A 27,783-nucleotide genomic window follows, 5' to 3' on the forward strand; every position below is an offset into this window, starting at 1 on the left:
GCTGTTGTTTGGCAGCTCCTCCCCTTCTCTGTGACCAGCTGAAGACAAAAGTACAGACATTTGTTGTTGTTTTTTTCTGCATTTCCACGCTGCTGACACCCACCCAAGTGGTGGACAGGGAGATGGAAGAAGCAGGTGGGGCTTCGTCTGTCAGCTGGTGCCCTCCCAGTGCAGGTGGAACAGTTTTCTGGAAGACCATGAAGCCCAGCAAAGTTCATAATGCTGCATCCTGTGATAGCACTAAGGGTAGTTTTGTGAAGGGAGGGAATACTGGAAGGCAAGGGGGAAGCACACACCAGTTGGAGCACATTCCTAGCCTGCTCTCCTGCTAGGCTTCAGTCATTACACAGCGTGTACACATACCACCCCTGCAACAGCTCAAAATCCCACAGAAACACCACTTTGCCATGCTTCCAGGAATATTTAATACCATCTCCTTGCAATGTGCCTTTATGTGCCCCTATAACTGAAAACCTGCCTGGAGATGGTCGTGGGCAACCCGCTGTAGGTGACACTGCCTTCAGAGGAGTGAGCTGGACTACAGGGTGTCCATGGGTGCCAGCCAGCCTCAGCTGTTCAGTGCTTATGCGGGAAAAGAAATCCCAGTGGTTCTAGCACTGCATAAATGAACTGTATGATACAGTACTTTCCAAACCCTGACCCGTGGAGAAATGTTGCCCTGATCCCTTGGCTAAACCACCACAGTGAGGGTTTGTACATTAACTGCTTTCTGAATTGTCCCATACTTTTACTTCTCTGTCTACATTTTTATTTTATTTGCATTTATGAGCAACAGCAAAAGTGTTTCCATTTCTTAAAACTTACTTTTGGATACAATGAGTTTCATTTTGATCCACCTCAGGCCAAAAGGAAGTGTCTGGTTTTGTTAGGCTGTTAATTGTCTGAACCTCTGTCTCACCTCATCTGTTTCACTTAGATCCAGATCTAACATACTCAGTACTTTCACAAACACCTACTTAAAGATTTAAAAAAAAAAAATTCACCTTTATACAGACCACTGTTCCCTTCACATGTATTCAGGTGACTGCTATGAGAACCATGCTGTTACTAACTAGTGAAAAAAACAAAACAAAACAAAAAAAACCCTCTCTATAAAACATATAGTACAGCAAGGAGCAGAATAAAAATGAATTTCTAATTTCAAATGACAGCATTCCCCACCTTGCATTTTTCCATACAAAACACATTGCATTTTTATCTTTTGACTGAGCCTACTGAGCACACCACAAAGGCTGCAGCAGATGGAACAGATCTGTGGTCAGAGGCAAAGTTCTTCCTTTTAAATTGCCTGTGTTCAACCATGGACTTTATTCCCAGAGGAAACCCACTGCAACAAGTGTGGGAAAGGCTCAGTGAAGGGCAGCTGTAAAATTTCCTAGAGCTTTCTCCCAGACCTCACACTTACCAAAGGCTCTAGTTCTTTGCGGTCTATCAGGTTGAGCTCTGTCACAAAGTAATAAAAATGCTTGTAACAGGTATTGACGTGGGCCTCGGCCCCCATAAGGATGATACGGTCAAAGTGATGAATGTAGACGTGAACAAACACCCGAAAAAGCCGGCAGAGTATCTTCTTGCAGATCTGAAGGAAGTTCTTTGGAAAGGGAACACCTGTGAATAGAGAAGGCAGGGTTGTCACAACCATCCTGTCATCCTCCCACGACAATGGCTTTGGAGCAAAGCAGAAGTTTGTAACTACAAAAGAGGCTATGACTTCTTCGGCCTCCTTTCCAACCCATGAGATCACTTCATGCATCTGTTTAGCTTACTGCTAGCACCAAAGGTAACCAGATACATAAGCATTTTAATGGCTCAAGACCAATAGGTACTGGATCTTTTTTCCCTTAGCAGTTTAATGGAGGAACAGCCCGTGTTGTAACATTCAGTGATTTTCACTGGACTGCACACTGCCTCATTAACACCAATGGCTTTACATCCTGAGGTGGTTCTCACATACTTTTATAGACAGAGCTTGTCCTAGAAGTGATAGACTCTCTTCTGCCCATCTTACTCAACACTGGCATGTTGACCATGTCAGATTTAATAATCAAGAGAGATTAAAGGACCATTCCCTTCGCTTTCACATTCCTCTCAGCTATTTGTACCGCTATGACTGCTGTTTTATAGAAAACCTCATAGATCTGCATGTTTTTGCAGATACACAAAAACAACCATCCCAAAATAGCTTGTAAATTAGACCAGTCTGCAGCTGGAGACTCCAAAGCAGCAGCAAAAGTAAGATTTGCAAGTAAATTGCCAGGCATCCACAATGTAGCACAAACAGTGCCTTCAACACTCCCCTTCATTAGAGACTTATCTCACATGGCATCGTGTATCATGGAGCTGCCACAAAACCCTGAAGGATTCATCTCCTTCTATGGCTGTGCCCTGGACATGATGACTTCAGTGGCATCCTCAAAACTCCACTACTACTTTGTTTTTTTGCGTATCCTCCTGATTTTATGTTACATTCCACGTTTTAGTCAGATCTGAACTACATAACCGTAGTTAATATTTCTTTAAAAAAAAAGTAAAAATCTCACAGCTTACCAGCTCCATAACCACTGGAAATCTGGCTCATGCTCTCAACAAGGAAAATGTTTATTATTTGCAGAAAGAAGATGGAGATATTAAATTAACATTATACCAAACTTTATGGTTTTAAAATTTTAGTATCCTCTTACATATTGCTCAATACTCCTAAGAGACTAGTGAATGAATGCACAAATGGCCCAGGGAAACTGAGGACATACAGTGAGAATTTCCATGCTTAAAAGAGAATTTTAAATAAAATATCAGCTGTGGCTGTGTCGCTCTGGGTCCCAACAACAGGAAAACACACCTTACTCTGGACTCCCTGGTCCCATACATGTCGGTATCCCAGGGCGTATCCACGGCTGATGTGAGCAGCACTATGCCTGTAAACAGACAAGTGGGGAAGTATCGGCACTCAGATGTGTCCCAGCATCAGCCCAGTGGGCAGGCCCTAAAGGTACGCTCCATGCTGACTAGGAGTAGGTCTGAGCACAAACTATGTTTAGGCCCAACTAATACTAATAATTTCTTAGTCATCTGGAAGAACCTAACATTCCGTCAAACTAAAACAAAACAGCCTTTTATATTATGCACATAGCAGCCTACACACAGCACAACACGAATAAGTACAGCAAGACTGCAGACCCCAATCTGCAGCAAACGCAGGATTAAAGGTCTGAGCGTGTGAAATCAAGAGAGCCGTCAAGGAAGCTCTGGTGCTCTTTCTCTCACACGTTTCCTGAGCAGTAACAAAGGCCAGCAAAGCAGAACTAATGTACAGGCCATGCATGAAATTCAGTTTACCACACTGAGGGACAAGGTATGGAAAGTGGGAAGGACAAGACTGGAGGGCAGAGTTCACTCCCACTATTCATTTAACAGAAATGCTCAGGATATCCCTGAACTACATCCACGTTTGCCATCAGCAAGGTACAAATGTGTGCCAAAGTGCCTTGGTTTCTTTGGCTTGTTCTGGCCCATTGTAGGCAAATCCTTTTGCAATAATTTTGGGCAGCTTCAAAGACTCAATACAGCCCTTCTTGCTCCTGATGCGCAAACTAGGGCCCAGAGAAATAACTGCATCTGTTGGAGCACAGCTACTTTACCTCCTTCAGAAACATTTGCTATTGGCTGTCACATCCATTCATAGGAATTAATTCATCTCAAAGCCACAACTAGTATCTCAGGCCATGGAGGAGGAGGCCTAAATGCTCAAGCCATGACCTGAGACGTCTCTAAGCTACAGAAATCACAATAGGTACAGCTGTCTTGGCAATATTTGAATCAAAACCCCACGCAATTAGCCAAACACCTGGATTTATTAAAAGTGAGTTGTCATTTCCAAAGGCAAAATAAATATATCCAAAAGATGTAACAGAAACACCAGTTAGTTAACCAGGTGGATCACATTTCTTCAGGAACAGCTAGAGCAGCAGTCTGATTTACAGTTTTGTTCATCTACCCAAACCAGAATTTTAAAGACGTCCTCTAAAAAATACGTAAAACTTAAAAAAAGGGGGCAGGGGGAGTTCCTGTTGTCACTGCAAGCTGACCTGAGCAAGGAGAGCAGAGTTTCCTAGGCCAGAACATGCACACCCCAAGTGCAGAACAAGCAGGTCCATCCCCGGGACTGCAAGAACAACGCTGTAATGAAGAAGGTCCCACTGCTGCCACAGCTGCCAAAAGCGAGCCCAAGACATCAGACTGGCAATAGGAGGATCCTTGCAGTCCATGAAATTAGACAAGAAGGGTGGCAGAAATGCCATCTCGAAGGAAAAAACATACCTAATACAACAGAACAGATCCTGAACTGAGTTACAGCACAATGAATCCAAAGGAATGCCATCAAGACTTGAAAAATCACAGTGAGCTGGTTCCAGATTTATATTCTGAGGTCAGAATTTGGCCTAATGTTTTCTTCCCACTGCAACTGTTATAAATAAGTCAAGTACCGAGTGCAATCATTACCAGTGACCCTTGGGAAATGACTAGCTTAGATTTAGATCCTTGACTTGCTGAGGAGCCTGCAGTCCTTCAGCTGAGCAACAGTAGCCTTTGTCTTCACCCCCTCCAAACCCTTTTCAGCATGCAGTCCGTGTTTCATAATTTGTTTCTTGGAAATTTGAAAAGAATTAAAAAAACAGGGTCCAAGTATTTAAGTCTGAGTGCTTCCAAGAAAGATGACTGTCTCGGTATCTGCAAGGTGATACAGACAGAATGTAAAATCATCAAAATAGATTGCTAAACCATGTTATTAAAAGGCAAAGGAATACAGAGATGACAGTGAATTTTTTTAAGCTAGCTGCTATTTGCTGGAAAAAAAACAAAAAACAAAAACAAAACAACAAAAAAAAAACATATTTCTGGATGTATGAACTGTCAGCTTTGATTCTTCTGCAGGCTAAGACCCAGCGCTGCTGTATGAGAAGAATGTAACAGGAGGATCCTCTTTGTTGACCTGGAGCTCAAAACCCCAGAGCTCCTGATAATGTCCCAGGAAGGTGCCAAGTTATGCAAACACTCTTAAACATCCCAGTCACACCATGTAAGCTCCTTTACTTCAGGGTTATACATGCAAATGGAAAACAATGCAGTGGAGGATAGACAGGTATAGCATAGCTAGCAGCAAACGTGGCCAGCGTGGTGATAACCACGTATGTGCTGGGCTTGCCAGGGCTAACAACAGCTTCCTCTTGCAGAAAAGGAGGTGCACCAGAACACCACAGGACAGCCACCTCCTCCTCCTTGCTCCCACCTCCCCATTCTTCCTTGGCCTTTCTGCTAATTCAACATGGCTTAGTGCCTGGTCCTGCACTTTGCCCACAACAACCCCATGCAGCACTACAGGCTTGGAGCAGGGTGGCTGGAAAGCTGTGCAGAGGAAAAGGATCTGGGGGTGCTGACTGATGGTCACCTGAACATGAGCCAGCAGTGTGCTCAGGTGGCCAAGAAGGCCAACAGCATCCTGGCTTGTATCAGGAATAGTGCAGCCAGCAGGAGCAGGGAGGTGATCGTCCCCCTGTACTCTGCTCTGGTGAGGCCGCACCTCAAGCACTGTGTTCAGCTTTGGGCCCCTCACTACAAGAAGGACATCGAGGCCCTGGAGCGTGTCCAGAGAAGGGCTACGAAGCTGGTGAAGGGCCTGGAGCACAAGTCCTGTGAGGAGCAGCTGAGGGCACTGGGGTTGTGTAGTCTGGGGAAGAGGAGGCTCAGGGGAGACCTTACTGCTCTCTACAGCTACCTGAAAGGAAGGTGTGGGGAGCTGGGGGTTGGCCTCTTCTCACAGGTAACTAGTGATAGGACTAGAGGGAATGGCCTCAGAAGTTGTGCCAGGGGAGGTTCTGGCTGGAAATTAGGAAGAATTTCTTTATGGAGAGGGTGTTGAGGCATTGGAATAGGCTGCCCATGGAGGTGGTGGAGTCTCCATCCTGGAGGTATTTAAAAGACGTGTGGATGGGATGCTCAGGGACATGGTTTAGTGGTGGACTTGGTAGTGTCAGGTGATGGTTGGACTTGATCATCTTATGGATCTTTTCCAGCCTAAATGATTCTACGATTTTGTGATTCTCTTTACTTGCTAGAAAAGGCTTCACCTAACATGAGCAGGACTCTGTGCAAATTCCAAAGCTCAACTCACCCGATTTATCGAGTTTTAACACTTTCTCTTCCACTGGAAAAAAGGACTTTCCCTTATTTTCAAAAACAGTCTTATTTGTTCCCTACCTACCTTTCTTAATTTTCTATCAGCACATTTGGTCCTTTGCCTGAGTGAGCCTCCAGACCTAATCCCAGCAAGTGGACATTTAGCCCAGTATTGACACTACTGGCCTATGGTCTTACTTCTGTGAGTAATCCACTTACATAGCAACAACAGACACTGTCAAGGCCCACCTCCCAGGAAACTCAGTCTAGAAAAGCAGTATTGTTATTGCTGTCTGCTAGAAAGGCTTGTGCAGTGTCCACCAGTGAGTTAATGGCCTGTTGGTTTAAAACACGGAGATGTTTTCATGTCGTGATGAAGCCCTGTCAATACAAAACCTGTTCGTTGTGTGACACAGAATATCGGTGGGATGAGAGACAGATAAGAGACCAAATGTTAAAGAAACTAAATTAGGCGGGGATAAAAGAGGGTCTGAGATGAATACAACTGGCACGGAGGTTGTCTCCTTTGACACAAAACCATCATGACTCCCCTCACCTCAACACATGTAATGACCTCCCCCAGAAGCAGGTGAGCACCACAGGAAGAAAGTCATGATGCATTTTTCTCCTTGCTGCCTCTTTTTTCTTCTCTAGGAAAGAGGAAAAACGTGTGCAGTCTCAGGAAGCTGGCGCTGAGGAACAGGCTGTGCTGCTCGGCCCTTCTGCCTGCAACACTGCCGTTGGCTCTGGGCTGGCTCACGCTCCTGCCGGCAGCTTGCAACGAAAACGCAGCCCCAGCTAAATCTTCTGCGCTGCCAGATCCACGAGCACTTCTGACCTTCTGTATTTGTGTGGTTTGAAGACTCGCTTTACCCAAGGGAAGATGGTAAGCCCTTTGGCAATTGTGCACAGAAATAGCATGGTGCGCTCTAAAGTCCTTAAGCAGGCCACAGTCATAATTCATTCTTTTTTTAAAAACACGCATATGGGAAAAGAAGGGGGACCCCTTTCTCCATCAGCAAAAGGATGGATAATATACTACTGCAAATGCTGCTTAAAAACATGCCACTGTTTTTAAAAAGGGCTGTTTAAGGGGAAAAGGGTACATATCAGAGAATTTTTGAAACTGCACTGCCCGAGCATCCAGCAGCTCTCTCCTCTGCTGTACACCAACAAGTGGATGACGGCAGTACATTTTGCCATTTAATTAACTCCACCAGGTGTCTTAGAGACATGTAAATACCTAAGTACACAAACCACCTGAACTGGACGCTCTCCTGCTGCCTGTCCCAGGCAAGGCGAGCTCTGCCCCAGCCGACAATCAGGCCAAGAAACCCATTAGGACAGACCTGCAGGCCCACAAGGCGATAAGGAAACCAAGGGCCATAAAAAGCAGCCGAATCATGTTTCTGTGACAGAGCAACTCATCAAACACATCTGTCTGCCCTGGAAGAGCCACCTTCACCATAGAAACAAAATGAGATTTGCTGGAGCTCTGCATTTGGACAACTGTGTATGGCATTAATAGATACAGAGTTTAAAACAGGCTTGGAGATGCATTAGAGTAATTTATGGCTCTCCCTGCCTTAGCAGGGGCTATATTACAGATCAGCAAAAGGCAGCCACTTCTGGGGCAGAAATTGCAGTCATTTGGCAGTGTAACACATGACAGCTTAGGGTGGGAAAAGAGAGTTTAGCAACGTGCTGAGTCAATGTTAAAAAAAAAAAAAAGGTACAAACAATGGAGCCTGACTAAAGCATCAGTGGAAAAACTCTCCTTCCCACGTGGCACGGGTCTGTTAACAGGTTCGTCCCTACAGCACCTACCACAGCCTGACAATTTCTGGGTAATGACGTGGTTTCAGCATCCCATGCTGAGTACACCACTGCCCAGCATGGTTTTCATTTTTGTTACTAACTTCTGATATTTTCAGGAAACAAACATTCTGGTCTCCCATTCATTTCAGGAGGACACGCTGTTCCGAGGGCCCCTCTTGGGCTTGCTGCTGCAGTAAGAAGAGGCAATGTGAAGCATTACTGCAAGCAGCAAGCAGCGTGGTCTTGGAGAAGCACTAAGACAGAACCGCCTGCTGTCCCCAGCACACGTTGTGTTCCAGCATCTAACTAAAAGCAGAGGCCTTACACCTGCCCAAACCTAGGACGTGACATTAACAAGTCACTGGATTTGAAAGGTCAACATGGTTAATATCACTAAAGCAATGTTTGCTCTCTGAATGACTGTTGTGCTCAACTCCTTTCCAGGGGGCCACTAAGAGAAACATTGAGAGAGCACAAACAACTCAGATCCCAGCCCTTGTGTCTCTCCCAGGGCAAGCCATTTTCTGATCCTCTGACACCTGAGCTGAGCTAGGAATCCATTACCTGCACAAAGGTATTTTCAGTGTATATTGACAGTTCTTTGGAAAAAAAGATCTGTAAGTTTTAAAGAAGTAATTTTTCTCTGCAGTAAAACGCAGCTCTCTCCCATGAGACAGGGAAAGAGAATTAAACAGCAGCATGCAAGGGAAATTCAATGGGAGACTGGGAGTCCTGGTCCAGAAAACTAAGTGAAAGCAGAACAAAATCCATGTCCTGACTCTGCTCGAGTTAACCCTGACTTACAACAGAGCAGCTTCGAGTGAAGCCCGGTGTCCTGGGAGAGAAATCCACAGGCTGGCAAGCAAGAGTCAGTCAGGGCTTCCCAAACTGCTTTTAACTACTCATTCTTTTATAACACCACATCCGGGGCTAACATAACAGATGGTTTGTACTACTCTGTTTTTACAGCTGTTGAAAGTGTTGTAAAATCGAATGGACCCACCAGCTGAAGAGACAGGAACCAACCCAACCCTACCCACCTGCCCGAGTGTGACTCTCACTGCACACAGGTCTGAGGCTTCAGCCTGAGCAACGCTGCCCCCGCTGCCCCCAGCCCCTTCCCCAGCTCTACTGGGATGTCTCCGTGCTCCCAAATTTTCCTTCCCTTGTTTTCTCAGAACTGCCTCCGCAGAAGAGGTCAGCCTCCTCCTCCCTGCCTCCCTCCTCCCCTGTAAACACACACCGATGTGGGTAAAGTCCTGCTCTTAGGAATACTCCTGCTCTCTGCAGTAACATGTTTGTCAGATAAAAGGAAGCCCATTTTCCATCACGCTGGAATAGGAACCAGAGCACACTGGACTCCACTCTCAGAGATGACCGCGCTTTCCGAAGCTCTGCCTGCACGCACAAGGTTTCAGGTTATGTCTACAAGCACAAATCCACACACAAACACAGCCATGCATGCTCACCCTGTGAAGCCTGTGAAAAAGCTGCTAACAGGCTTTGGATCCAGTGTAATTCCACAATAGGAACTAAGTCATGCAAACAGAACCTGAGTATTTTGATTGCATATACCCCAATAAGACTACATTTACCCTTAATGCATGGGCCAACAACCCTTGGGTTTATGAGGTATGCAAAACCTACTATTGCTCATGCAAAGAAGCAACTATGATTTAAATAGATTTTTCCAATAGGTCATAAATAGGTGAGATCTGTCTCTTGAAATGCCTGGGGCTCTGGCTGGTACCTGGAAATTGAATGAAACTTTACTACTAACGTCATTGAAAATGGGTCTGGAGAATCAGCGAATAAGAGTATCCTCCTTCCTTTAAAGCATTACGAAGCTAAGCAGCATAATATTACTCTAATGTCACTAGCAAAGGACAATTACAGAATTAATTTGAAAAGTTGCATTAATTTGACCTTAACCAAATACTTTTGCAAGATTAATGCGCTAGTCAAAGCTTTTAATGAACATACATCAATAACAATCAAAAAGGGTCACACAGGACAAAAACTTTTCAAACATAACAAATAAAAGTAGTAATTTAAAACATATCTGGCCAAAAATAAGTTGATTTGCTGTATAACCAAATTCAACTGTGAATGGGATGCACCCCGATTTCAGCAGAGTAAAAGTTTCTCTTTAAAAGATCTTTTACAGGTTTAATGCGCTCTCCATCCTTCCCTAACTCATCCCCCAGCGTTCAATTCCTGCTCACCACTGCCTGAAATATGAAAAATTTTGACAGCTTTGAACACCACCTTTAGCAGAAACACCTCAGACCCCATTAATCATGGGCAACATCAGAATGGGAGCCACTGACAGACCTTTTAACTAATATATAAAGAACATTTCTACTTTGCAACAGCTACAGCTGCATGAACTCTTCTTGGGGTCTTGAAAACTGCCTATAAACATTTTCTGCTATTCCATTTAATTCCTAGTGAATGCCACAGAACTGAAAGGAAAATAAGGCAAAGGTTACTTTTGTTTCCTTCCCTTGAAGCTCTCTTTCCAACTTCCATTACTTTTATTTCATGTAGAAGAAAACAGTCATTATACCTTAAGATTCATAATTGAAAAGCTTAAAGAAGGGCAAAAACAAAATCATAAAGTATGTCTCTTTACGGTATCTGCTTTCCACACAAATTAATAAAATCCTTTTTTTGTGTACACAAGACCATTTATTTCCATTCCATTTCACAGACACACAATAGATACCACTTACACTTCTGCATTTCCTTTTACCTTGTATTTTAAACTGGTCAGATCTTAAGCTGTTCAGATCCCCATGTTGATTTTATTAGGCAAGGATAATTTAACTGAAAGTGATGTATATAGTGGGTTTTTTTTGTTGTTCTTTTTAGCACAGCTTTAGAAACCTACAGTAAGACTAAGTGCACTTAGTCTAGCAAGGGTAATTACTGCAGTTCAGCAACAGAACTAAACATTTTTCACTTTATTGCTGAAGAGACTGATTTATCTGTTTAACATTAATCATCTGAGGAGGAAACATTCATTCATCTTATGTCTACTCTTTTAAAGTGTATATGTTTTTATCTATATGTTTAATGTAAGTGTACATGATCTCTGCCACTGTTCATATGGTATTCAACATCAATCACCTTTTAGGTTTATGGAGATTTATATGGTCACGCTGTAACTAACATAGCTGGAAAGCAGACTAAGATGTGGAAGTACAGATAAAACTTGTGTGTAAAACCTGACAAAGAGTTGGCAGCTTTATGTATCTGGACACCTAAAATTTCCTGTCTGCAAGGCAGGATGATGAGAGTGTGGTCTTGGCTCAGCAATTATCCTGAGACATCTTCAAGGCAGACAATAGCACAAGTTCCAGTTGCCACCTCTGCAGCATTCACAGGCTTTGAGTCTCCTTGTTCAGGATACGAGTACCAATGAGCTAGGTAAGATACAGAGCACTTGCATCTGACAGTGCTGCTGAAGATATAACTACATTAGCACCTGGAGTGATGTCTGCTTTGTATTTCTGAAAAAAAAAAAAAAAGAAAAAAAAAAGACAACCAAGAACTGGGTAGGGAGCTCCAAGCCACTACAGATTCATTTCACTGGCATGCACTCACTAGCAGAGGTCTGACAGGTCTAGCAGCTGGAGCAGACCTTCAAAAAGGTTTCATTTTTGTATTTTGAAGAGTATCTGCAGGTGCTGGGCTCAACCTGTCTCTTCCCTGGAACAAAAAGCACGAATAAATCACAAAACCCACTGATTTGTTATTTTCTTCATGCTTACTCACAAAACAGCTGTTCAAATTTTTGATTCCTGAAAACCTGAAGACACCATAAATGCTATTTTCCTGAAGCCTCCTCTCGCCCCAGTGAGGATTTCCAGTTGAATGTTTCTTAAAACTCTAGGTATTCATGCTGGCAAATGGGGCGGCCTGACAACTGATCCTTTACTGATGTTCCAGGAAGCTGAATGTTATGGAAATAATGTCTAATGGGGTGCAATTTGTTAAGAGTGTGTTTTACAACTGGAGAACTCCACCTGTGACGCATGATAGATACCAGCTGGTTCCTGAGATCACATGCTCACGGCACCGTGCCTTTTTCTTTCCTCCTATCTTTGAGATGAACTCAGAAGCAGATGTAGCTCTGCTGAAAGCAAAAGCTTAGCGTGGTCATGGAAGTGGGACTGTTCAGAGAACAATAAATGTCAGCATACACATATATTTTCAGAGCAAGGAATTCATTGCTAGTAACTGCAATGAGATAAAACTGATGGTCTGCAAGGACCAAATACTTGACTTTCTCTACTAGGATTGCATAGTTCCTAGTCAGGACAAGAGAAAAGCAGTGAGCAAAATATTTGATCTTTAACAATAGCATAGTGTGCTTCGTCAGCGCACTGCAAGAGGCTTCTGCATGCAAAGTGGAGAAGGATGGGAAGAGATCCAGTGATGTGCTACACGTCTGCAATACAGTGCCTCAACCTGCAAATACACATAGGCTCACTGAACCTTCAGAACGAGATTTCTATAAATACCAACTAAGCAACTGCTCATTTAGACAACGTATTCTTTAGGCGTGTGCATTCCCATAGACCTAACTGCTAGCAGGGATCTAGCATGGAATTAATCTATAGTATTTAAGAATTAACACCTAACTGTATGGAAAAGAGAAACTTACCGAGGAGTGTCTGTGGTCCACCACTGGGATTCAGCATGGATCTGTGCTGGGAAATACACTGACACTCAAAAAATAATTATTACAGACTGTGTTCAAAAAAACTGCTACACTGAGGGTAAAAGCCTGGGCGGAATACAAATGGTATGGAAGAGAAAGGGGACTCCATTTGCCCCTAATAGATTGATGCTTCAGTGTACTGCTCTTCAATATGTGCTGCACAGAAATTCACTCACTAATTTCTGTATCAAGTCATACTTTCTGGCTTCACTATGGTTAGGAATTCACTCATTTCTCAGAAATAACACCTTTTGTGTTACTGAAAAATGATAAAATATTAAAAAAATCTTCAAAAGCAGCATTGTGTCAGTATGGGCGGCATGTTGTTATACATTCTGACTGACTTTAGAAATTCCAAATTTCTGGTTAAGGAAACTGAGCTAAGTTTACTCTGAACCCCATGGATACAACTGCACTGCTCGCCATGGACATGAGGTTAGAGTTAGCCTGTTTATTTTTTCCTTGAAAGCATCACCATACAGAGTCTTCCACTCCTGCTCCTGATTCAGGGAACTTTTTCAGTGGGACTGCTCCCTGGACAAGTGCTGACCGAGCTAGTTGCTTGGTGAGCGTCCAAACACTGCAAAGGCTGCAAGACATTCAGAAACAACTGACTTCATCCCTAAACCTCTTCAGCAGCTTAGGAGATCGTGCTGCCTTTAGTGAGCATGGGAAACTCTTACGGTGCCATCACAACTGTTCCTACACTGGCATATTTTCTGTTGTAGCACTTAAGCCCTGGGAATCATTTGGTTATATGAAAAATTGGGCTGATTTTATACACACATATACACAAATATACGCATCACAAAGTTAACTGCAACGTGTGAGTCTTCTTGATTCTGCTGAGAAGTCTGAAACATGGAACACTAAGGATGGTATCCAGAATACCAAACAAAATAGATTTGTTAAAAAAATGTGTTCTTTTGCTGTTATTAAGACAGACTGAAGGTTGCCTTTTAACTTATGAATGAGTTCTCATGCAAGATGACTGACGAGCAGAGGCATCACGCTGACCCCCACTGTGTGTTCATCCATTTGGAATTTGCTAAGGATCGTCCTTTACCAGAAACTCTGCGATGGCATCACTTGGAGCTCCTTCAGACCCTCAGTGAGTCACATTAAGTCCCAACAAAAGTTTTGACACTACTATGGAGAGTACTGCTTCACAACCAGGCTAAGGGAAGAGCATATTAAATATAAATAAAAGGAAGCTCTCCCTGCGCATAGATCACGAAGCAGCACAGTCTGTAACATTTTCTCTTCCTTCCTAGCAGGAAGCTTTGGTTTAGAATAAAAGCTGCATCAGTCCATGAAGCTGAGATGTTTGTGGGCACCTTGCCAATTCCAGAAATGTGTTTAGAAACTGTGAACATCTCAGTCTGACAAAAGACATAAAAAACTAACCAACAGTAATTTTTCTTAAGTGCTTTTGGGTCTGGTTTACATACTTTGAATGTGAGGATTGGCAAGACTGCAAACGATTCCATGAGTTTATTCTTATTGTGCATACTGAAATTGCCATGAAATTTAACTGCTTCTACAATCCACTGAAAATAAAAAGTTTATGATTTCTGGGTGATCCATGTAGATAAATGCACCTCACTCAGAAATGGAAGGAAAAAAATGAGGTTGTTCCATCACAGGATTTGGAAAAAGGAGAATTGTAATTCTACACAAAAAATACAAGCCCCAGGAAGAAAAAGAATAATTATTCTGCACTGAGACTTTCCACGTAAAGGTTTTGCAAAGACTCTCCGGAGCTCCCATTTTGATACCACATAAAATGCCAAAGGACAGTTCTTCCTCCAGAAGTGACAAAATTAGTCAGCACAGAAGCCCATGATTTATTTTGGACAAAATTCCCTATGATTCTTGGGACATGTCCAAGCATCAAAAAAGAACACTACCTCCCCCAAAACAATAAAACAATCGAACCAGTGTTCTTATCACCTGTCCTTTACAGTGGCAAAACAGATTGCCTGACTGAATACAAAAGGGGCAGGTGTCCTTCAAGAAGTCCAAAAAATTCTTTAACAAGATGGTTGCTTTGTCCCTGTAAAACTGGAGGAACTGCTGTGCTGTGTGATGGCAGCTGAAGACTTACCTTTGTAAAATCGCAAAGCTTCTTAAAGTAATCTTAATGCACAGCATGAGGTGACAAGTACAAGTTACATGGGATGCCCTACTATTGCAAACATCTCTCTGTGTAGTGTTATAATATTTCTTATCTATTACCTCCTTTGAAAGTCTAACATGAGTATCAGAAACACAGATAACGCTGATAGTACAACAAAAAAGCTGTTGCACTCAGTGTACCACTACCTTAATAACTCAAAAGATCCATTACGCTGCCACATCTAACAGGAATTTCAGCTTAACACCCATCAGTCTGTCTGTCTTCCCTAAAACTTACAGCCCAGGCAGACACCCCATGGGGACAGCAAATAAATTGCACTTACTGCCACCTACCTCTCCACTTCTCTCACATACTCTGCTACTGTTAGGGTACATATGCCCAACCTGTTTCTTTACGAAGTGAAGCCAGAGCTGGCACACCGTGCCGAGCTAGGAAGTGTGTCCGTCTGCCTGGCATCACCACCAAACAGCAGTAAGCTGCCAGACACTGCCCGATGTGCCTGCAGCAAACCCCGCTGGCCTGCACGCCTCTCTTCTGTGCAAAGAGATGTGCAAACAGCTGTGGGAGAAGCAGGGTTTTGCACAGTGGCAGAATTACAGTTTTTGTTCTGTGCCCTATGTAAGGCTGCAAAACTCCACTGCTGACTGTCAGCAGTCCTACAGTGCGAGATTTCAACCATTTACTCCTCCCCCTTGCTTCCCTTTCCAGCCAATAATTCATGCATTTATCATCTGCGCTCTCGGCATTGCAAAAGTAGCTTTTAGTATGTAAACTGCATAATTGTATCACAATCAAGAGACCACTTTCTTCATGGTGATTCATCAAAAATGGATAAAGAACAATGACGAGATGAGGAAAACCCTGCGTATATTGTTATACAGCTCGATCAGAACTTGAGTTGTGAACCAAAAAACCTCTCTATGTATCAGGAGGTGAAGTGAGGTAGTTTGACTGCACCAGTTGACAAAGGAAGACCAACTGATGTCATCTGCCTGGACTTCTGTAAGGCCTTTGACACGGTCCCACATGACATCCTGGTCTCCAAATTGGAGAGAGATGGATTTGAAGGCTGGACCATTCAGTGGATGAGGAGCTGGCTTTGAAGGTCGCACCCAGAGAGCGGTGGCCAATGGATCTATGTCCAGGTGGAGGCCGGTGGTGAGCAGTGTCCCTCAGGGGCCTGTCCTGGGACCAGTGCAGTTTAAGATCTTTAACAATGACATAGACAGTGGGATCGAGTGCACCCTCAGAAAGTTTGCAGATGACACCAAGCTGAGCGGTGCAGCCACACAACAGAAGGAAGGGATGCCATCCAGAGGGACCTGGACAGGCTGGAGAAGTGTGCCCACATGAATCTAATGAAACTCAACAATACCAAGTGCAAGGTGCTGCACCTGGGCTGGGGCAATCCCAGAGAGGAGCACAGACTGGGAGGAGAACTCAATGAGAGCAGCCCTGCAGAGAAGGACTTGGGGGTTCTGGTGGACGAAAAGCTCGACATGAGCCAGCGGTGGGTGCCTGCAGCCCAGAAGGCCAACTGCGTCCTGGGCTGCAGCAACAGAGGGGTGGCCAGCAGGTAGAGGGAGGTGACTGTCCCCCTCTGCTCTGCCCTCACGAGACCCCACCTGGAGCGCTGCGTCCAGGGCTGGCGCCCCCAGCACAAGAAGGATGTGGGGCTGTTCGAGCAGGTCCAGAGAAGGGCCACAAAGGCAATCTGAGGGCTGGAGCACCTCTCCTATGCAGAAAGGCTGAGGGCTGGGGGTGTTCAGCCTACAGAAGAGAAGCCTCCAGGGAGACCTCATTGCAACCTTTCAGTACTTGAAGGGGGCTTACAAAAAAAGATGGAGAGCAACTCTTTGCTCAATTAGATAATGACAGGACAAGGGGGAATGGTTTTAAACTAAAAGAGGGGTGATTTAGATTAGAGGTTAGAAGGAAATTCTTCACACAGAGGGTGGTGAGGCGCTGGAGCAGGTTGCCCAGAGAAGCCGTGGATGCCCCACCCTTGGAGGTGTTCAAGACTCTCCTTTTTTACTACACCCCTACAATTTTCTTGCTGCCAGAAGTACGGGCTTAGGATTCAGAGACTGTTCATTGCCCTGTACCATGTGCTGCCTCCAGTGCACTTCAAGCATCCAGAAAGCAAGGTTTCTTCAAAGGTCTGTAAAGTCTGGCATTCACAAAATGACATGCTCTAATTAGTAATAATTTCTGATAATTATGGCAGAAGTAAATACTGCAGTGATATTTTAAAAGCTACTCCAAGCTCTTTTTTTTCCTTTGAGACCATCAAAGCTAAAAGTCAGTGTTCATAATGTTTTGTGCTTCTGCATTACATTGAACATTTTTAAAGTAAAAAGACAATTCAAAACCTGATTGTGAACATCATCTGATGTTCAAAAATAAATAAAATATAAATCAGGCTCTTTGTGGCTGTCTCTCTTAGGATAAGCATGTTAGCAACAAGGCAGCATGCAGAGTTCAAATGTGGTACGCAGATGGAAAGTTTAATAGGTATGTCTAAGTACCATTAGATGATTTTACAGCTGTCGCTTGTCTCTGGCCAACAAGGGGAAGTGGGCCATTAAAGATGCAGTACTAAAGAGGAACCATCTGCCAAAGCCAGCAGAGGCTGTTTGGGTGCATTAGCAGCTGGAGTCCACAGCTGAGAGTCCTTATACTCCTTTCTTTGTCACCAGTCACCAGGAATTAACATTAGAAAGTTTTAAAAGAAAGGAGCGTCCCTTTTGCTCAGCAGCGTGTAGTGGAAGTTCACATGGAAGACGCACTCCTTACCGTTTGGGTTCACATTGTGAGAAACAGGTTGCAAGTTAAAACTTCAGTCCTAGGGGAACTGAGCTGGTGGTAGAAGTGCACAGCTTTTACCTCATATGTGGGTGATTTAGATATAGATCACATGGAATTATATGTTATAAAGGAAAATGCTGGGGGACACACAGCAGCCAGCAGAGCCAAAACAGAAATACAAGATATGGCTCCTGCCATTTTATTCAAGGAGAAAATATTATGAAAATGAAAGTATGGTTTTATATGAATTTTCATTATACTCACTGAAATTAAAAAAAAAAAAGCCTAATTAATCTAATTAATCTCTATATGCCTCATCTTTAATATTCAATACTTTCTGTAATCACCTATACTACTGGAAGGCATTGTTCAGTTTTAAGTCATTCTGCCTTGATTTGTGATTTGATTCACAGCCTATGTTTCCATCCTGTCTTTTTCTATTGTCCACAAGAGATGGGTCTATCATACAAGAAATACTTTCTGAACAAGAGTCAAAGGGCATATACAACTAGATATTTTCTGGGAGGTTTTACAGATGCTGATTTTCATTACTACACCTTGTGTTATCACTTACAAGAGAGTCACCTTTTGTCTCCCAACACAGCTGCCGGTGTTTCCGAATCGCTATCAGACATGATATCCCAAGGTGTTTTCAAAGAGAGGGACAGCCATCCATTGTTAAAAGCAAGGAGCATTTTGGCAGCGACCAGATCAGAGGCACTTCAATATATTGGACATACGTAAGTCCACAGCGCCTGAAAGGTTACACCCGCAAGTGCTGGGAGAGACGGCTGATGGCACTGCAAGGCCATCGTTGATAGCCTTTTAGAGGTCATGGAGACTCTTGAAGGTTCTTGATGGCTGGTGATCATCAGTCCTGTTCTCAAAAAGGGCAACAAGGACGATGTGGGGAGCTACATGCTAGGCAGCCTCCCTCACTCCCTGGGAAGGTGACGGGGAAAATCCTCATTGCAGGCATTTCCAACCACGTGAAGGACAGGAAGCTGATCAGGAGTAGTTATCAAGGGTATACAAGGGGAAATCACTGGTAGTCTTTACAATGAGATGACTAGCTTGGTAGATAAGGAGAGAGCAATGGACGTAGTTAACCTTGACTTGAGTGAAGTCTTTGACACTTCGACACTTACACTGGCGAAAAAGGCCAGCAGTATCCTGGGCTGCAACAGGAAAAGCACGGGCAGCACGTTAAACTGAGGCAACACCTTGGGTGCTGTGCTTAGTCCTGCACTCCCCACTACAAGACATGGACTTACCTGGACTGAGTCCAGCGCAGGGCCACAAAGATGACAAAAGGACTGCAGCACCTCTCATACGAGGAGAGGCTGAGAGGTAGAACTCTTCAGCCTGACGAAGAGAAGGCTCAAGAGGATCTCATCTGTGTATAGACTCTGAATCCTCTGAAGGAATGATGCCTTAATTAGACCTCTAACTGTACGTGTGACCTCCACAGCTGCACATCTCCAGCTATACTAGGTTGTAAGGTAGGCACAGTTCATTAGCTGTTTCCATTTCAGGTTACCTTTTGCAGGTTTGATTGCAGGATAAAGCAAGAGTTTAAATAGGCAGCCCTAATTTTTTGCAGGATCTCCGTGGCTGCCAAACACAGAACACCTGACGAAACCGAAAGGTCCAGTTTTGTTGTCCCACACAATTTCACCCTAAACTAGGTTTGGTACACTATGGTGATACTTGTGTATGTCTGAGGATATTCATGTGTAGGACAAATTTTCCCAAAATTTCAGCACAGCTTTGGTTAAGCAGAGAATTCAGACTGCAGCTGGGAAAAAGAACTGGGCTTTTTTTTTTTCTTCTGTGAATTTTGGCCTTCACAATCTGAATTATTTCCAGTGACAGAAATCCTTAGCTTAATGCTCCCAGTTACGCAATATAGTATCATTTTTCCTTCAAAAAGTTTTATAGAAGATTCAGATTTTAGATTCAGAAATCTCACTGGAAGTCAAAGACATTTGTCAGAGCCCGACTCTGTTCCCTCCGTATTTTTTGTGCATCCATTACAAAACCCACCCTGATGATTAAAAGAAAAAATATCAGAAGAAATCACAGTACCAACAAAACAATGAGATCCTAATAAAACAAAGATATCTTTTCTAAATTATCCTTATAAAAATTTCTCATCTGAAGTAAAAGACTACTCAAAAGATCAAAGAAGGTGTCATGGTCAACCAGCACTTACTATGAGAACAGCAAGGTATTTTAATGCTATTTAAAAAGGAACTGTTAAGAAATATTTTTAAATGGAGTGAAAAGAAGTTTTATGTGTGTTAGCAGCCGAGCCCTCGTAATCAGAGACATGCTAGGATAAGCTCGGGCAGATGACAGGAGAGATAACAAACAAATCCTTCATTTCAGCTGAAGGCTACATTCCACAAGACAATTTTTTCATCTTGAATATTTACATCATCACTTGCTTTACTGTAAAGCTTCTCAGCTCATGTGTAAGCAGCTGCAGCTTCAAAGGGAAGTCCTCAGTGCCCTGCAACCCAAATGTCTGTAGGTGGCATGGAACATGCAAAACCAAAACTTCATCACAATTCTGGTGGCAAATGTCTGCAAATGTATAATAACTGATCCTTCTGGGTCAACAAGCTCCATGGTTGTTCCCCCCCCCCCCCCCTTTTTATTTTCACACTGTTTTCTCATAAAGCAATTAAATAATGGCACCATTCTTTCTGAGTTTATTAACTCATGTTGCTGTGCCTTTGGAAAGTAACACTTTTGTGGTCTCTGCAGCAAAAATACAAACTATTATTTAAATGGTAATCGATCAGCTCAAGGTATGTAACATGAAGACTAAAACAAGCACTGGTTTTAATTCCAAAATTTTTGTCTTTGGATATGACAGCTACTGTGGCATAAGGAGTTTTTAAAATATGCCTATTCCAAGACAACCTATGAAGTATTTCAAGGAACTGCAGGTGTAAATGAAAGACAAAACAGGCATAAAGTTTTACACCCCTGATTTTCACTTCAAAGGAGAACGGAAGGATGTATCTTTGGCTATAAGCCAAACTTACCAACTACTTTTTTCTTCACCTGGAGAATTTATGGACAGAAATTCTCAACTGCAGAAAGCCCAAACCATTAGAAAACTGAAATGAGCAGAGCGGAGAATCAGCAGGAAGATAAAAGAGTGGTACTGCCATTTGTGAGATGCTCATTCCTGCCACAATCTCCCAGATCAAAGGGTGTTCTGAAACCTCTGAGAGAACCTCTAAAAGTGAGTTGTTGAGTGCTGGGAAAATAGTACCTTGCCTTTTTCCTGCATTCAGCTTCCAAGGACATCATCTACTGGGCTGCGCAGACTCCTGCTCTGAACTTGTACAGCCACTTTTCTGCAAACCATGTGCTCAAAATCCATGGTTCTGGAACAAAATATTCAAAACACTGTCATCTTGTAAGTCCTGAGTAAAAAACCAACCAGGCAAAACCTTCCTCTGTTTGCTCTGCAATTTTAACTCCTCCAGAAACTTTGACATGGTTTTTCCTTTAATTTGAGGGCTAAAAATGCATAGGGTTGGAATCCTTCTGAAGCCATTAGTTTGAATTTTGTTTACTCCAAATTCATACATAAAAAGCTAATGTTTTAGGAACAGACAGACAGTATCTGGAATCTCTGATACTACCTGTCTCTGGACACACCAATGAACAACTACATAATACAAGAAAAATCACTTACATAGACTACTTTGGTTACCTGAGTTTTGGTCTCTTACCTGACAGATGAAATAGTTACAATCACCTTGTTCAACAGGGCTCTTCAGAAATTGTATCTTTAAAAAATAATAATCCAGAAGCAAGCCCTGAAACTCCAACATAAAGGCAGCCATGGTATGCTACTAATTTTAAAGCACTTAAATTCTAAACAGATGTATTGTTTTAATGCCCAAGTATTCATTGGCACTTTTCTAAAAGGTCTGATCTCATCCAGCATGTGGTTTGGAAGGGTCTCTGTTGTTGAGTATTTTAGCGTCAAGCTTTAGGGATTTATCTATCACAGGGCTGACTTCTTTCTATTATGGCTGATTAGAGCTGACACTGTACGAACAACCATTACCACCATTTCACTATGCTAATGTTGATAGTACACATTTATTGGTAAGCTGTAACGTTTCTCTGTTCAGCTGAACATCTGCCTCTTAAAAGTAAAGGTATTTTTTTCCATATCCAGACGGAGTTTTGTCTTTCAAAGACAATCTGTTCATTGTCTTCCTTTTTCCCTTCCAACTATTAACAGACTTTTGATTATTCCCTTCTTGAGCATCTCTGATTCCAGATGGCTCGGCAACCTTCCTTTTATTTCTCATGAGTCAAAGTGCCACTGATTCACATTATGAGAAGAAAATAAAAGTTTCCACCATATATTTTTAGGCTTATGAAAGGGCACATCCCCCCTGGTGTTCCTCAGACATGTGACTCACTGTGAGATGGAAAGAATCAAAAATCCTCTGTGTCAGCACCGGTGGTAAAGCCTGTTCCACTCCACGCTGAGTTGCTCAGATGCTCTGAACATTTGTCAGGTCTTAATCTTCGACTTTTCTGAAGCTGGGTTTTTCTTCTAAGTCATACAAAACAGTCATCCATCAAGTACCAAGGCCTCCATTTATCAACCATCCCAAGGACTCTACAGCCCAGAGGATTTTCCAATTAAAGCAAAACTTTTGAAAAGGGAGACACATGAAACATATGGTGCATCTTCTGCTGAATAGTATTCTATACCAAGTCTTCAGGGAAAAGAAAACCACTTAGACCTTGGCTTCATGGTTTTCTCTACATGAAAAGAACTATTTAAAGTTAAATGTGTTAGCACAAGACTTTGGGTCTCATAGAAACAGTGTCAAATGCTGAAAATGACTTGTTATTTCCAGTCCTGCTGCACATAAAGTTTTGTAGCGCACTGCCTACTCTAACCAAAGATTTTTTTTCTGTAAATTTTCTTCTCCACGACACAGAGGTTACATCCCAGCCCAAGAATGGGTGTCAGGCTGCAGAGCCTTCCTCTGGAGACCCTGCGTTAGCGTGAGTCATGGCACGAACAGCAGCTCAGTTTCTCTCAGAGCACTGCTCGGGCAGATGGAAGCAGCATGGACCAGCAGCCAAGGAGAAGGGAAATTAAGACAGTTCTGTCAGCATGGTTGGTAGATGGCAAAAGTGAAGTTAATTACCTCACTGTGACTCATTAGATCTTTTCTTTGCAGTTTGAAAGGACAAGATCTTGTCCTTTCACAGCTACATTGTTAAGACTGGCCTTCATCTTTTGGCTTCAAATGTCAAAAGGCAATATGCAGGATGCAAGGTTTGTCTCCTCGTTAAGTGCTGGCTGCTTTTTGACTGTGTTGGCTGACAGGCTCCAGTCAAAACCACCCAGCTTAGGGAAAAAAAAACAGACATAAAAAACAAATAATTATGCCAGCAGCTACATATATTAGGAGGACATCCAGGATGCATGAGAATGTCAATGAAATCCCAGCCTTTGCTGTGTGCCTGCGCACTGCTGACAGCCAAACAGCAAGCAGCCTTTTGTGGGGTAACAGAGGAGCACAGAAGTTCCTTGGGATCAGACAGAGGCATCTGGTGGAGCTCTACAGTGCTCTGAAATTCATGAAAGGTATATGATTTATATGTCACGTACAGCCACAGGACAGCTGGTTTAGGAGCAAGACTCAAGTCACATGGAAAGAGAAGCTTGCATACACTAGCAGGCTGAAAAGTACAGTTCGCAAGTACCATGAAACCCTTCCACTCACCAGCTCCAGAATGCATTTAGGGACATATCTCCTGTTGGACACACTTACAGAAGTATTTGCATTACAGCTATGGCAGGCCAGCAGCCAATATGATTTCTGTTTGCATTGCTGCAGGACATTAACAAAGGTAGATGAAAGTCTTTTCTTCTCTGCTTTGGCAGGCCTATTAAAGCTCTGAGGCACGTGCCAGTGAAGCTTTCAATTTTTCTTTTAATTTTCCTGAAGTCAGGTGGTCTCCTGACCAACTACACATAACAGTTGGCAGCATGAGAATCAGAGCACACACACACTCCACTGAAGCACAGAGGATAAGCCGACAAGCATCCATTTTTGTTCTGTTCTTCCAGTGTTTTCAGTTATTTTCTGCCACTTGTTGTGGATCGATACAGGCACAAACACATTTCCTCTATGTATCATCATCCTTGAGAATGAATGCTGTGGAAGGAACACAGCTACCTTATTCCAGATCACATCCAGATTTCAAGTTGTTTCTTTAAGGTATTCAGTAGCTAAGGCAGTGAGCATTTGCAGTCCCCTGTGTGAAGGAATACAGTGGCCCACAAAACACAGAAATGGTGAAACTAACCACCACAGAGATGCAGAGGAGCCACTCTCAGGCTCAGAAATAAGTTCCCTGCAGAGCCATTGCCATTGCCTCCCGCCCCCAACTTCACTTTTGGTCTGGCCTTTTCCAATGTGAACACATGCAAACACCCTCAAGAACAAAAGATAAAGCATGGTGCAGCGAACCACAGAACTGCAATGCACATACAGTTCACTACTTGAAGAGTAAATGAAACATGCAGCCATGTAGATTGGGGCTACTCACGTCTCGTGCAGCACCACCAGTGAGTGAGGGTGAGATGGCTGCAGTGGTCCACATAACCTGGAGCAGCCCAACCAGCCTTAGCAGGAGCCACGCTGAACAGCTTTTTTTTCAGGAAGTTCTTCTTCCCGTAACTCCTTACTGACTTTCATTTAGCCGAGCACGTATTCTCCTCTGTGCAGGGGACTGCTGCATAACCAGGCACAGAAAAGTATCACTACATTTGTCTGCCATGGCAAGCGCACAGGTGACAACCACACTTAATACTGATAAAGAAACTCTGATGGTTTTCTCTGAAGCATTCTGAGGATGAAACACGGTGCTTACAAGTGTTTCAAATTATCTGAATGTCATTCTTGTTTTTGTTTTTTAAAGAACACAGGCTCACACATGGCTTTTATCAACAAAAGGAGTTTCTAACCGCGTAATTTTTTAAGTACATATTTGACTTTCCTCCAAAAATTATCTATAAAAGACAGGAGGGCCTCATTTAAAAGAAACTAATGAGTTTCCTCCTGTTAAGATTTCTAATTTTGCTCTACCAGACACCAACTGAAACAAGAAGGCCAAACTTCTATTCGAAAGAGGAAGGTCAAACTTAAAGGCAGTGTTGGTCGGTGGATCTATCTCTGGCTGGTCATGCCCTCGCTTCAGGCTTTCCAGAAGTGCCCCAAGAACCACCCTACCACAGCACTCAACCAGTTCCACAGTTAATTCTCCACTGTGCTTTAAACAGGACTAAATCATTTTCAGACCCCTCTGACCACACGCGATTCTGACCGTTCTTATCATGTGGCTGGGGGAGCTGAAGACCACACTGGCTTATCTCCCTCCTTGGCCAGATTCTGCCTAAAATATGCCCAGAAGTACTGCTGTTGTGCCCAAAAGATTGACCTTGTGGATGAAAATACTTTGTGGGAGTAAAGTGAATTTTCTACAATCTTTCTGAGCTTAAATAACAACTCAGATTTGGCAAAATAAACGTGGATAAAAAGTAGAAACTAAAAAAGGTGGTATTTGTGAATCTTATTTTGTTTGGATTCCAGAAAATCATTCAGCAAAGCAATTATGAACTGTAAATGCCACTCCCACGTGTGCTCTGCTTTGCAGCATATCAGACAAAGTCTGTTTTATACGGTTTCATATAAGGAGCTATTCTCCTTGTTCACCAGGGAGAGGAATGCACACAAGGCTGTGGAATGCCGATGGATCTCACTTCTAGAAAACCCACTTTCCAAGACAAAGCATGTTCAAAGACACTGAATTTCCCACGCTAGGAGCTCAGCACAAGCCTAACCCCAGCATCCCTGACAGGACACACAGCAGACTTCAGCCACGCAGCAAAGGTTGCTGAAGAGATCAGGTCACACATTCAGAGAGAGGAGAAGCTGTGGTGGTGAAGCTGCAGATCCTCCAAGAGACTAATTCAAGTGATGTGCAATCACAGTGTGCTGGAAAGCTCCATTCCTGAAGAGCGAGTGGTCTGGCAGCTAAAGGACAGACGCCTCCAGGTCCCACCAGGGTCACCACACCTGCTGGTGCACTGTACGTCTTGTTTCTTGCCTTCCCAGCAGTAAAATCAGAGTGAGCACAGATTCTGAAATCTTTTAGTCTTTACAGAGCCAGCCGACACATCCCTCTGCCCAGGAGCTTTCGCTCTACCATTCACGCTACCACTTAAGTCTTTATTCTATTTCACTTTTTCAGTTTCTGTAGCATGGATAATAGAAGAAGAGATCTGCTTTTCTGCATGTTAACAAAGATGCTTTTTAGCCCTTATGGATGGCTGTAATACAGAAAACCTGGCATGTGAGGCATCAGCCTTCTAATGCCCATACTCCAGGTGAAGAAGGATTTCTTCATACCAGCAGTGCCAAATCCTTCCCATGGAATTTGCACTTACTTTCCCTTGCACTTATCTTCTATTATTATCAGAACTAGACTGAAAAATGGGTTAATTTATGTGCTTTAGATAGAAGTAAACCAGAACATTCCTGAAATGGCACATCTAGCATCAGATCAAGAGGGTACACGAGGGAGATGATACAGCTTTGGGAGCACACTCACCTACCAGTCAGGCACCTGCACTCTGAAAATGGTATTTGCTGCTGCATCACTGAATTTTTACACTGATCCAGGCAACATGCTTGTTTGGGATTTACAACATTCATTCACGTGGTGAGACAAATTTGCATTTCTTCAGCTCATGCATGAAGACTAGCTAGCGATTTTCTAGTCTGCTTTGAGTGATGATGGGTAGCATGAATCTGGTATCATCCCAGAAAACTTCCCCATCCTGCCTTTCTCCAAGATAAAGTAATGTGCTATTAGCTGTTACTCGCAACAGACTGCTAAATGCATGCCCTGCCAGCTAAGCTAGGTCTGTAGCATAGAGTGGGGAAGAACATAATACTAGTGATTGTAATGTAAGAGATGGGGCAAAGAGCCTAATTTCAAAATTTCAGGTTGAGGTAGCCATTCAAAAACCACTTCTGGAAAATGGAGGAGGTAGTGAAAAATCACTTGGAAGGAACACCTCTGGAACACTTTGAAATCCACTCATCACTTAAAACAGCATAATATTCCCACATAAAGCACTTCCTTACCAGACAAATAGTGGAAAATCCAAACCGCCTATGCCTTTAATCCTCGGCAATTTTAGCCGAATGAAAAAAAAAAAGTTCAAAACTTGATTAAAACTGCACAGCAGACTGCTGCATGATGTACATCACTCCTTACTATTACCCCAAGTAATTAGCAGTGATTGGGGTTGAGGACTGTCTAGAGTACTCCTAAGATTCAGTCCCTATTCTTGGATAAGCAGAAAGAGCAGACCAATCAAGGCATTTTAGATTCCGGACAAAAACAGGGAATCAAATTGCTCCAAAGTATAATCAGTCAGCGACAAAATAATGCAATGCTTAAAAGGCAAGATACTTATCTATCTAGTAAATGACATGATTCACCACCCAGATGGAGACAACACAATGCTTATCAACCTTCTTTGATGGTACTCTTGAAATGGCACATCCATCTTCCTGTTTAGTTTACAGAACAGTATCTGTTAGATCCTGAACCATGGGAATGGAAAAAAGGGGAGAGAAGGAGGAGGTTCTGGCATATCAACTCATTTTAAAATATCCGTGTGTTATTTTCCAGGCCCATATACTTCAAGACTCCAAACTTTCTGAAAGGATAATTGTGCTGCTGCTGTAACTTTACCCTAACGTACACATAAGCATGGAGCTCACACTGTTTCATGATTACAGAAAAGCCACAGCATGCAATAACCTACGTCTTGCTGAACTCTCTCTTTACTTCATTTGCAAAAAAGATTACTCAAAGCTCTTCTAAGTACATACATGTGCTGAAGAAGGGACCAAGGACAGGCAGCAACAGCGGAAAGAAGAAAAGCTTTGCAAAACAAAATTCTTCTTTTAGCCAAATCCAGCATTGACCTAATAGGTGTAGAAGAAAGAAA

General features: G+C 43.1%; 1 protein-coding gene across 1 annotated transcript in view; it reads right to left on the bottom strand.

The window, feature by feature from the left end:
* Positions 1-27,783, bottom strand: part of MOB3B (MOB kinase activator 3B) — a 90,714-nt gene that overhangs the window by 19,141 nt on the left and 43,790 nt on the right. The window contains exon 4 of the mRNA XM_048050074.2: positions 1,427-1,629. Within this exon, the coding sequence (XP_047906031.1) occupies positions 1,427-1,629 (203 nt within the window). The remainder of the gene's footprint in view (positions 1-1,426; positions 1,630-27,783) is intronic.

Source organism: Anser cygnoides, chromosome Z, assembly GCF_040182565.1.
Source record: "Anser cygnoides isolate HZ-2024a breed goose chromosome Z, Taihu_goose_T2T_genome, whole genome shotgun sequence".
NCBI lineage: Eukaryota > Metazoa > Chordata > Aves > Anseriformes > Anatidae > Anser > Anser cygnoides.